This window comes from Colletotrichum spaethianum, assembly GCF_022836535.1.
Source record: "Colletotrichum spaethianum MAFF 239500 DNA, contig05, whole genome shotgun sequence".
NCBI lineage: Eukaryota > Fungi > Ascomycota > Sordariomycetes > Glomerellales > Glomerellaceae > Colletotrichum > Colletotrichum spaethianum.
The window spans coordinates 874,718-887,590 of NW_026054775.1; the positions used below are offsets into that span (position 1 = coordinate 874,718).

General features: G+C 48.9%; 2 protein-coding genes across 2 annotated transcripts; both read right to left on the reverse strand.

The window, feature by feature from the left end:
* Positions 1–994: 994 nt before the first annotated feature.
* ColSpa_02792 (uncharacterized protein) lies at positions 995–1,382 on the reverse strand (the record flags this gene model as incomplete). The annotated part of the gene is made up of 2 exons (XM_049269004.1): positions 995–1,038; positions 1,079–1,382. The coding sequence occupies 2 exons, from the start codon at positions 1,380–1,382 to the stop codon at positions 995–997; spliced, it is 348 nt and encodes a 115-aa protein (XP_049124961.1).
* Positions 1,383–6,733: 5,351 nt separating this feature from the next.
* Positions 6,734–8,030, reverse strand: ColSpa_02793 (telomere length regulator protein rif1; the record flags this gene model as incomplete). The annotated part of the gene is made up of 2 exons (XM_049269005.1): positions 6,734–7,877; positions 7,954–8,030. The coding sequence occupies 2 exons, from the start codon at positions 8,028–8,030 to the stop codon at positions 6,734–6,736; spliced, it is 1,221 nt and encodes a 406-aa protein (XP_049124962.1).
* Positions 8,031–12,873: the final 4,843 nt, after the last annotated feature.

Sequence of the window (12,873 nt, forward strand, 5' to 3'; positions counted from 1 at the left end):
TTTTCGACGATTTGCTTCGGTCCACAATTTGTAACGGCGTCCCTCACGAGGGCCCTCCTGCACAATCCTCGAAACGTCGATGCCCCATTGCTTTTATATTCGAAGTCCAAGTAAAGGGCTACCTTGTGGCGCTTGGTTGAGAAGGAAAAATCCAAGTCGGGTTTATGGCGAAGAAGGTCTTCGATTATGACTCCTATCCAATCAGCGCTATTTTCGTTGGTCCGCATACTCGCAATAACAAAGCTTTGCTGAAGGAGAGTCAACGCCGGATCGGAATCGTCTGGGAACATTGGCAACGTCCACTCCATCTTCGTATCCCAAGATGCGAGACCACGTTCAAGCAATACTCTGACAAGAGTAGGGCCAATGTTATGAGATTCCGGCTTTAGCCTTGACAGTCTAACCCATTCGTGTAGATGGTACTCAAAAGCGCAGCCGATGACGAGCGAGTTCTTTCTAGGGCTGAGATAGCTCCTCGACTCATTTCGTATCTTCCACACTGGGTACTCCTCATATCCGGGTAGTGTAAGGACAAAAAGTGGCGTGGCAACGAGAGGCGCGCGGTTCGAAGCAAGGGATGGAATGAGTGAAAGGATAGGCCGTACGCATGGTTTCATATTAGGGTGCTCTAGCAGCACAAGGTCTTCGCTCTCATCTGGCCACACCTCCAGGCTTTCTAGAAATTTCCATGGCTGTTTGTCCAGATTGTGTTTCTACCGCATTATCAAAATATGCGGCAAGTCGCGAAACCCTTGGGAACGCCAGGAAGAGAGATCGTCGAAAACGCCGGCGCTCCTTCTGGATAATAGAATGATATGAGACAGAGCCTCTGGGGGACTGAAGCTACCCAAATGTAAAAGCATTTCACGCTTTCTCTTTGGATGCAAGAGAAATTCTTCGACTGAACGATGGCCAAATCGTAGAAATGGCTGTCTACGTCCCTCAGGAGACAATGAATGATGGGGACACTCAACGAGCCCTTCACAGATGGCATTCAGTCTTGTCTCTGTCCATTGAAGAGATACACCATAATTCCCACTGCGAAACTTTATGGTATGTTTTAGGCCAAAGTCGGGACGAGGGTTCTTCTCGTAGTCGTCCAGGAAAATATAACCCAGAATAGGGACTTTTAGATCCCAAGTTGTTGCTTCGAGCATCATGGAAAGGGTACGATACGCCTTCCTCTTTGCCCAAGTTTCTAACGAGTCTAGGATGTAGGCGAAGAGATCATTCATCTCTGGTGGTAGAAAGTCAATCTGCTCAGCCACGTCGTCGAGATCAAGCCCATCTTCTAGGTGCTTTCGCACGCTGTTGACAACTAGGGTTACCCAGAAAAAGATACCCTGAGCTTTTTCGAGAATCTTGTCAACAATCTGGCCCATTTTTTCGGAGTCCTGAATTCCGTTGAGCTTATCTTGGGCGAAACACTCCAAGTCCAGTCTCGTCAGTGTGTGTAAGCGAATTCGGTAAGAGGGCGAGAACCCGTTTCTGAAGACGTTGTGTTCCCGACTGGAGACAACAGTTTTGATACGTCCTAGGCTGCGCTAGTGTCAATCATGGAACAACTCAACCAAATCTCGATGAGAAAACTCGGCAGTGCTCTCGAGCTCGTCCAAGCCTTCGATGAAGAAGCATAGTCGGAGCTTTTCATTGATCTTGCTGCTTTCAACGATGTAATTAAAGGCTTTGATGACGTCCCGATCGGAAACGCAGATTTTTTTTGCAACTTGCCAAGGCCTGGAGCTAGCTTTATCCCAATGAGTTGGTAAGGCTAGGCAGATCAACTCCGAGCAGGACTCCAAAACATTGTGAAGCAATGTACGATACATGCCCGCCAATGACTTTTGATGGCTTGTCCCAAGATTGTAGAAAAAATGACGTGCGAAGACAAGCTTGCGATTGCTTGTTTCTTACTTAGAAGTGTGGTCGAGATGTGATCCCCTCTTGGCTGGGGTAAGGGATGTACGACTACTTACGTGTTTTAGCCCATGCTTCAAGCCTAGCTTTTACATGCTCATGGGAGCATATCAGCTTCATTAGTGTTGACTTTCCTGCACCAAGCTTCCCAGAAAAGTGGAAAATTCCTTCTCCTGAGGTAAGCCATCCTTTGAATAGTTCCCTGGCTGAACGTCTTGCCTTGGCATCATCTGTTAAACCTGGCCCACCAATAGGTTCGCTATACGATCCCAGCCCTTGGTTCATACCATGAAACTGTCTCCAATCTCCGAATTCTGCCAAAATATCGTCTTCATCGGCAACGAACTCGCCTTTATTGGCTGTAAGTAAAGGTCTTGAGTCTAGACTGGAGATGGCCCATGATAGAAAGAGATCATTATTATCCGACTGAGGTGTATCATTCCGTGCGTCGTTTTCCTCTGTTTCGGATAGCAACCACTCAAAGGTTTTGGAATGGGCTTCGCAAACTGTATCATATCGCTCATTCACTGGTTTCATCCAGCATCTGAGACCGTTCAGTATTATACGCTCTTGAGCCAGGACTCCAACCGTGTCTTCTGGAACTTGACAGAGTTGTTTCATTTGGCATTTAGCGACATCGCTGAAGCCGCCAACTTCTATGGCGTTGCGAAATTGAGAGATCGACCTCCAAATCTCTTCAAGTCGACGGGTAGTGTCCTAACACGCTTCCAGTACGTTTTGAAGCCTCGTTCTGCTTTCCTGACTGCTTGGAGATGAGTGACTTTGAGAGCTTGTGTCGGGCCACTGGCGGTATCTCACCTTGCAAGAAAGCTGATTTGCATCTCTAATTGGCTTCGACACGAACTGAGTCTTGTCTCCAGACTCTTCTTATCTTCATCGTACTTCACATTCTTTATTACGGACCAGATGGCTTGCCTTTTCGATGTTGGGTCTTTTGCTTTGATGCTCTCAAGCAATTGCAAAATATCATTGGCTAAGTCCCTACATTTAGTAGCCAACTGGGACAGGCCCAAGTCAGTACCAATCAGATTTGCTTGGTTCGGCGCAAGTAGCTTCGTGATGAATGTCTCCATCTGATAGGCGACAGTTTCAAGGGTGTCATTATCCTCCAAGGCCCCTGCTTCGTGGACTTTCTTTGCCCCACGAAGTACCTTGGTACTGAAAGCAATGAAGGATATTATGTTTGATGCCAAACTAATGGCAGTGATAGGATCCATACCGTCAGCAGGCAACGATGTAGCTTGTAGACGATGTGGTTAAGGATGGATGAGGGAGGGCACACATTCGTTGAAGTGGACTTGTGATACAGGGGGCAATGCCCCTGGTCGTCAGGTGGTACCGAGATGGGGTATCATCCGAGATCAGGCTGGATTCCGTGCATTACGGCGCTTCGCAAGCCCCAGCCTGATTTATAACGTATTCAATATTCAATCTCGAAAGGCGCTATGTGTTTCTAGCTGTGTCCTTGCTGGTTCGATGCCTATGTAGCATTCGCGCAGAAGCTTGTCCGGTATTGCTAGCTTACGCTGGAGAAAAGACTCTTTCTCGTGAGAGACCTCCTGACATGTAGCTTCCCCTCATTTCCCTACTGCACTTTGAATTACCGGTGAGAGACGGTGTAGGTGTGGGTGATAAAAATGATTGGTTGGTAATAGGCTCCATCTTATCAGGGAGCGGTTGTTGTTGCCTGCTGCCTGTTGCCTACTGCTACGGTTCAACTGTTCATCAAATGCCATTTGGAACAGCTTACTCCCAGCGAACCTTCACTGCGAACATGGGCAGTCAAAAGCTAATCTGAATGCAAGCGATTGCCTTTCCCCGCAGTCATCAAGTTGAAATACATACATACTATGTAGCTCCAGCCCGGTGTCGGTGCGTAACGCCGTGCGACCCTCCGGTTGAAGGCCTTCGCAGATCTGGATATCATTGATAAGTATTCCCAGGAGACATAAGATTACGATCTTATGACAATTCTGACATGACAGCAACCCCTCTCTCTGGCGAAGATCTCGATGATGACGATGGTGAGGCGCCGAGATATGGCTGCCTCGGTGTAAAGGCGACAAGTCTAATGACGAGAGCTGCTCACCGAATGCACGACGGGATGGTGCAATACTTCGGTGATGGATGATGCATCATGGGGCGTTGGTTGCGGGCGCAACAAGCATAGTTGCGGAATTGCGCTGCCGTTGATATTCAATTGAACCGTAATTACACGAGCGCTTAAAGTAAATCGTAAGCGCAACCCAATCTTCTATGAATACACCAGACGAGGTGTCAAACGCAATCTCCTCTCAACGAAGCCTGATCTGTTAGCGTATAACAAAAGGTCAATTTTCTTTTTCTTCTTTGCTTTTCTTCTTCTGCTTCTATTCCACTTTTGTGGTGAGCTGTTTGTGTCATAATGGTGAGAACGTTGATGAAATCGTTGCGTTTTTGCGGGATTGCTTGGGGTTGGGGATCGAGGATGCGGCGACCACGAGGTACACGCGTGGAATTCAAGGGGGGCATGCAGGCATTTCGATGCAAGATGATGATTAGCCTGTGAACATTTCCGTGGAAGCCTACTGCGCCGTTGTCGGCTGACGTATTGTATTGTAGATCTCAAGGGATGGTAAGCATGTGTGGAAAGAAGGCATCTGGAAGGCAGCCAAAAGCCGCAATGCCTTCACATTCCTGCAAGATAGTGGGCAACGCTAGGCAGCGTGGTGGGGGGCAGACATCGTATGCCAGTCGGGAGCTGCCCATCTCACAGATGCATGTAATCAATCATTCAAAGCTTCGGGTATAGTATCCGTGCCTTGCGCTAAGGCAGAGCTCCTGAATCCTCACCCCAGGGTCGGCCAAGGACATTGTCATTCCAGAAGACAGGAAGGCGTCCATGGTGTTCGCTTCCATACTAGGCCAGCCGATAACTAAGCTCCAGGCTGTTCAGCAAACTCCGGCTGTCTTAGCTCCCTTCTCGGCTCGGCCGGAGGTCCTGTGGTCTGACGGCCCCGGAGCCCAAGCTCTGAGAACGATTGGGACCCATTGAATCTTCACAGTCTACAAGTATCTGCCACAGCCACCCTATTCTAAGCCTGGAGTCATGCTATGTCTAAGCCCTGTTTCCTCGTCATCAATGGTCCGTCAGAGTCCGACACGGCCATTGACAAAATTCGCTTGTGCCCGAACTCGTGTAAAACTGACATCACGGATAGTCCAATCCGCGGCGATCGTGAGACGAGGCAACCAGGCACTAGCGCCCTGAGCGCAACGCCGGGTTTGGTTTGTTCTCGGAAAAGCAAGGAGATATTAGTTCTTACCCCCTGTTTTGCCTTCGCGGCTCAAACAACAGCAATTGTTTGGGTTGATACCAGTCATAACCGCTTGCGGTCTCCAAGGCTCCCAGTCCTCTCAAGTAGGCTATGAACCGGCGCGTCACAACGCGGGCTGGCGGAGGCCGTCGCCGGGGATGTGGAATCTGTAACCGTGTAGCGCTGGTTGGTCGCCATTCATCCCCGGAACCCTTGGATCTACTTCCGGCTAAGAGCCTGCTGGAATTGCACAATCAGTTCGGTGAACATGATGAACAAAAATAACGGTTCCGCGTGTATGGGAACTTCAGGTCCGCCTGCTCGTGGCATGCTGTACTTCTCGGGGCAGACAATTTACCCTTCCCGAGGGTGTGCTCATGTCTTGCCTTTGCACTGCGCCGCCCGGGCGACGACAATACTCCCCATCAAAATCGTAATATCTCGTAATATCAGACATTCGTACTTCGGGCGCCTTGTTTTCTAAAGGAACAGAATATGGGATAGAAACCTTACTTTTGGGGCGCCTCTCGTTGCATTCGTAAGCTTGGGTGGCTGGGGCGCATCCTGCTTCCACCGAGGGCCTATGAAAATCTGGAATCAGAACTACCTGACGTGCCATGGTGTACCTCTGTGATTACAGGCAACACTAACCCATACAGGCTCTAACTAATTCTCTCTGCATGAACCTGTGCAGACCTCACTTACTGGGTAGTCTGCCTCAATACATGGTGTCTATTGAGCGTTCCGGCCATTGAGAGTTGCTGATTAGGCAAGACTTGTTTGTATTCACTCGTTCACCTCCTTCCCATAGCCATGGATACATTCCCAATCGCCAAAGCATTTCAGTTTGAAATTTGGGAAAACAGAAACGATTTGTTTCGTTGCTGGTGTTTGCTCACCCGGTCAGTGCATCTGACCCAAACGATATCGGCGAAAACGCCTGCAGAGAAGCCGGCGATTACCGGCTGCATCGCCGATCTTTCCGGGCCGGGCCGTACTGCATCCCGGAGCCATCACGAGACCTCAGAACAATGGTAAGCGGCATGAACTGTAAAATGCTTGAACATGTGAAATAAGCTACACAACGAATGGTATATGTGTACTCGGTTGAGAGATCTTGCGTAAATAAATATGCCTCCCCCCGATATCTTTTTCCTGAGGCGATGTAGAATCGCGCCGGGATTGGGACCGTTATAGCATGCGTGTATAGCAGTGCTTTTCCCCGCGCGCGAGAACGTATAATTTGTTTCAAATGGCTTCAGTGGTGTTTTTCTTTCGGTCCGATACCGAGATCTTGTGCGTCCCAGCTCAGCATCCTCTTTGGGAGCAACACCACAAGACAAACGTCGATGAAAACAGTGGGTGATCCCCTGCCATGTCTCCAATTTGCATGCATGTATAGACAGAGCCATGGCAGAGGTATCCCCCAATGATTGTTTATATGCCAAGTACCCAGAACGCCGCGCTACCCTTGAAGACAACTTACCAATCCACAACCGTCAGGGACCTTCGGCTTGAATATCAGGAATGATCACATCGTCATCGTTGGCTCCCTGTGGCTGCGCTGCAGAACCATCGCCGACACCAGGGACTTCTACGTCATATTGCGGAGGCACGCCAAATTGTCTTGTAGACTTATCGTAAGTTAGCCAATTGCCCGACGACGCGAGGCGGCAACCAAGCCAAAGACACCTGTCCTGACGCTCTTCGGTCATTGAAGCCACTTCAAAGTACTTCTCGTCATCATCAACCTTCGATGAGAACCAGTCGTCGGGATAGTACTTATCGACCCACAGCAGCCCCCGTTGTGCAAAGTCTTCAGGTAAAGGCCTGGGGATCTCCTTGTTGGGTCGGGGGAAGTCTTCTGACTCGATCCTATCCACTGACGGACATTCTTTCAAGAGAGTGTTCAGCATCAGGGAGATGAGCTTCCAGGGCATCTTGGCCTCAAGATAACCTATTGCTGTTGGAAACTGAGACATGTGGTATAAAAAGGAAAGCGTGACATGAAGATAGGGGTTGACGTTTGGGTCCCCAAAGCGGAGGAAGACGATATTGTGGGTGCGGGTAACGAAGTCCAGGGCGTCAAGGAACTTCTGGCTTGTAACGGATGTCTCGGAGTCGTCCATCTGTACGTCGGTATCCTCCGTGCGACTTGTTTTGATGGCCATCATGATAGAATTCGACTCGCTGCCGTATTCAAGTAAGGCGCATCCTAGAGCAACAGCGATATAATACCCGTTCTCTGTCCATCGTTTCGTGTTGCGAGCAATGTGGCCGTCAAGACTACCAATAAACTCGTTTACTGAAGATGCGAACTGATCGCCGCTCTTCCCAGAGAAGAGAATCCCGTGAGCACGGACAAACGCAGCATCAATCTCTTGCAATCTTGTCGGACTACCATTGAGGTGCGGGTCGAAGAGTGTCATAATGCTTTCCCGAGCACTCAGAAAAGGGATGGGAACACATAGACTCTTTGCATAGTAGAAGAGCTGCTGCAGAGCGTTTGGGCGAGCTAGAATGGCGAGGTGGTGGTATAGACGTCCTGTTGTTGGGGCTTTATCGCTAGCCTTAGAATACCAGTGGCGCGAGACGGAGGTCCACACCTCACGGTCTTTGAGGTTATCATCTTCGATGGCCATTCTACAGTTGTCAGCAAGGGAGTCAAGACGGAAGCAAATCCTCGAGTAGAGCCAGCCAGCAGGATGCAACTACTCACCGGTAGCGTCCCAGATCTCCTAAGCACTCAATCCAGGTATCCTCGAACGTCGGCACCGTCTCATACAGTAATGCCATCATAGAGTATGCCAGATAGATAAACGTTAACATGTGTTCCAGTGATGCTGGAAGACGGTGACGCAAGAGTTCTAAAAACGAATGGATCCCATGCCTCCACATTCGAGCTGGCATGGCGTACTTGCTTGCGAGTCGTCTAAGGGCCGGGCTGGCTGAAGGGTGTTGCGAGGCCAGAAAAAAATCATGATGCTCATGCAATAAAGTTCTGTGTAGCGCGATCAGAGCCTGCCATTGCTCGTTGTTGAGTTTGGGACTTGTATCCTTCGTCGAGCTTTGTGCGTTATCAACCTCAATGCATTTGCTCTCGACCATAACAAGCCCAGCATATATACCCTTTACCTCAGCAACTAGTTGTTCCTGGCTTATGGGACGGGTTTCGGGCTGTTTAATCATGACTTCTGTATTGTCTTCAACATGGCGGTGCTCAAAAGTATGACTTGATGCGGCTCTCGGAGAGTCGGCAGCTTCTCGATCCATGTGTCGCCCAGTGTCAGCCTTGCGAGGGTGAGAAGTACCCTGTTCCGGCATCCACAGTCTGCCAGACTTCTGGCTCGGGCCTCTCTGGAAGTCACTATCATCACCACGGCTCGCAACAGAAGTATGCCGCTGGTGGCGAGCCCGAGACCTCTTCGGTGTGTTTGATCTATGTTCACCGTCTTTTCTCTTTTGTTTCTCGGAGGCGGTCGGGCTACCGCCGCGAACCCTGGCTGGGCCATCATCAGATGGCTGCGCTTTTATGTCGACATCGTTCGTTGACTGTAAACTCGTCTGGACCTCGGGTTCATCGTGCGCGGGTTGTGGTGGTGATGGCGGTTGGTTTGGCTGTGTCTTTCCCCGATAACGGCCTTTTATTCTAAGTTGATAAATGTCAGTACTGAAGGCACACCTCTGCTTCAAACGTCATACTGTATAACTGTTTGTTTAATCAAATCGGTTCCTGCTGTATCGAGCTTGCTATGGCCGAGGTCCTCGAAATGGCGTAAAATGACGTCTTCCGTAGAGTCTGACCGAAATACATGCTCGCATAAGGGGCATTTACGTCGTTTCGTATCGTTGGCACGTTGATAACCAGCGAATTGGTTGTGCAAGTCGAATGTGCCGCCATGTGATTTGGAGCCCATAGTAGGTGTTGAGTTGCAGCAGCGAGCGCGACATCGACGGACAGCAATTGTACAAAATATCTCCACAGCAGGTCGCAGTCTCTTGAGAAATAACAATCGATCTGAGAAAAGTATATTATGTTGGTCGGCTCCTCTTAAGTCTTGAAGGACAAGATTGAGAACATGTCTAGGCGGACCAACTGCTACTGTTCGCCAACGAGGCTGCTGGGGATTATTGAGAGAAGACTGGGTGGAAAAACATCTAAAAACAGACTGCTGGCGAACGACGGATGGGCGAGCGGACCAAAGGTCAGTTAACCCCACCCCGTGGCCTTTGAGTACCTATGTATGACTACCCTAGTGTGGGTGTTTCTGCCAGGCTGGGTACGTACCGTGGTTGCCTCGATTTTGCAGGCGCACTACATGGTCCGCCATTTGAGGCTCAACAGACCTTTCGGGGGGTTACGCATCCCCAACACCCTGCTCCTCGCTATCTGTCCGTGTACTATGTAATGGATGTTTCCCTACCATACTTACCTATAAAGACTCGCTGGTTGCTCACCTTGCATCAACATAAACCTTCCCGTTAATTCCAACCTCAAGCCCAAGCTGTCATGAATATTCTGCTTCTTTCAGTCAGATTTCAAGGTCGCAGAAGCACCGGGCTGGCGGGCTTCGACAGGTTCGTTCGTGCTGCAGAGGTAATCTGGTGGCCTGGTGGCCTGTGGCATCGCGACCACCAGATTTGGAATGTCTGCTGCGTTAGCGATGGTAAGTTGAGAGGACAATCTCTCGAGTGTGCTGTTTGTGCAAATGCATGTTTGCGCCTGTGTCGCGTTATTATGTCAGGTGCAAATACTATGTATGTGATGACTGCGAGTTTAACCAAGTGCACTTCTGGTCAGGAAGAAATGCAGATTGGCGCTGACAGCGCATTCCTTAATCATTGTGCCATTTGGACTCCGTAAGCCTACTGTGCGTTTTAGTCCGCCGCACCAACTAACCCGCTCGTATCCGATTTGTGTACAAAACGCTACCACAGTCCCTCACTCATGTTTATCCAGCCTTACCAACTTCCATTTTTGGTCTCCATGCAGACAGGCTCTCTTGGCTCATTTGAGTTGAGGCTCGAGCTTCCAATTGAGGTACCGATAGCTCTCCGTCTTATGTTGTTTCCATTCCCCTCCTCATAACCATGACTTCATCTAATGCTCCCAACATTCCAGGCGGGCACCCTTTCGGTAACACATCCCTCGGTGAGCCTTCATGAATCTGCTCAAAATCGTTTCCATCCTATACTATTGTCTTTATGGTAGATGCCTTCTTAATCCTTGAGATGACGATGCATCTAACATTAGCGTCTTACAGTACCTCGCGGTTAGCCGCGGGTTTCATTTGTTGCAGCCTTATTAGCAGCTCCAGTGAGCATCAGCTTCGGGCTGACATTAGCATAGTCACCTCGTGCACTTTTCACGTCGGAGAGCAAGCTTAACTCCAAGGGAAGCGCAAGCTGGTGCCTCAAGAGTCAGTGACGACAAGTTTCTCTCTGCTTCTAGCAATGTGAAATTCTTGGCCGGCTTTCTCATGTCTGCAGCAAAAATTTGCCATCTAACAAGCCCGTGCTCAAGTGGTGGCAATGGGTTCATACAGGTACCAGTACTGTAGTTGCCACACTGCGCTTTCGCCGCCCACTCAGCAACACAGCCTACCATGTCTCCCGGGAGCTGAATCTCCGTCGGCGATGCCGATATCGCTATCAACAACATCAAAATCTGACGGCCCAAAATCCGGAATGGATGGGACAGTTTTTTCACAGCCCCAATTTAACAGAGCTCGCATACTACCATCGAGATGAGCTAGTGCACCACGTCCCGTGTACGGTAATTAGTCGAGCGGAAACATCGGGGGGCAAAGAGGGCAGCCAATATGCTTCGAGATGTCATATTTGGCTTGCCCGATGCCAACCGTCCAATGCCTTCCCAGCTGAAAGCTGACGAAACTATAGACGCCGCAAGCTCATTCTTCAGCACCAAGAACTGGGAAGAGATTGGTTCTCGAAACTCGTATTTTCACCCTATCGATGACAAACGCTCCGCTTCGCATTGAATTCTGGCTGCATTCGGGCCTTATTTCAGATGGAGCTTATGAATTCGGTGAAAGATTTAGTCGTTAGGCTTCAGGTGTCTCGATGACTAGGTGGTACGGCTGTAGATGTTAATAGGCAGTCTGTCATTCAAGCCTGGTGGCCACTTGCCTTGGATCCGGATGCCTTCATCCAGTTTTCATGACATGTCTGAAAATGGGGCGTTGCCAAAACAACGGGTCAGGGGAAGGGGGACTCGGCATGTGGATCTTTTCAGGTTAGAACTTCTGCCTGGCATCGGGCTTGAAGCTCTCAGGGTTAGCATCCACACATCGATATCCAGCTGGGCAGCCGCAAGGCAGCTAAGCAAAATTTTGATAACGCAAGCCGTGTTTAGGACTTCACAAGGCAGGTGCGACAGTCACGAGAAAGTCAGCTGGTTCGCTACGCCTCAGGGCCATGGTTATATCCCAATGATGGGTGATGAAGAACGGAGCCCCTGAGGCCACCTTGCATTAATCAGGCGAATTGCACAATAGTATGTGTCATACACTTTGATTTGGGCCTTGGTAAGTGTAGATATGTTAATTTTTGTGAATTTTACTAGCTTCAGGCAGAAAGGACTCGTCATCGAACAGATAGTCCTGAAGGCCTCAGCTTTTCTATGTGTAGTATCACAAGGCGAGAAGTGTTCAAGCCTTTCCGGCCCCCGAAGACTTATTCCGGTTCAGAACATCAATTTTTTTTCCTTCTTCTTGTTCCCCATTCCAATACAGGATTTGTTCTCTATTGCCCCCTGTGACATTTTGGACTGGGGAGGTCGTTCACTTATTTCAAATACTTTGGAAGAAGCAAAGTGACGCCTCCTAAGCTTACATCAATAGACTTTTCAAGTTGGATCATCCGCGTCCCTGTCTCTCAAGGATGAGTGGCATATGTCTGTTCTTGGAAACAGCCAAGACAAGCCATCAATCGAGAGAACCGCAATGCGTCTGTCAAAAGAATTCTACAGGCTTAAATTTGTCAACGTTCAAGCTGTGCATGTCACAAAATCTCTTATGCATGGGTACAATGCCGCACTATCCGGCTATGACATGAAGCCGATAGATCATAGTACGAACTTGCTGAATATAAATTATTGGACAAATGAAATCGACCCTTCGAATCTCAATCGTGGGTGGCACTTAAAATTGAATAGATCAGTGGTGCCTGGTCTCGCACATGATCAAAAAGAGCGTAAAGGTGACTTTACATGCCTGATGAATAGAACTATGTCGATGTGGCCTAAATTTCGAGGATACTGAAGTAGCGGAAGGTGTAAATTATTGTATTGGTTAACATGGTATGGCTCACAATCAAAGCCCAGTTAATATCATCTGGTGCCTAGCCTTTTTCAAACACCAGTTTTAGCATACATTGGCACACTGCCAGCATTGTAACCAGTATCTTTACTCTATGAGAGTTTAAATCTTTTCAAAAATGAAATTCTGATTCGTCCGGTGGCAGTTTTGAGGATTTCCAATGCTTAAGCCTAACCTATGTGCAAACGAAGCGGCGGCTCTGTTTGCCAGAAACCGTTTTTGTCTTCTTTCTTCTCTTCTTCCCTATCCACCAAGAATAGTATTCTTGACAAAATTAATCAAACAAGAATTCTTGAGTC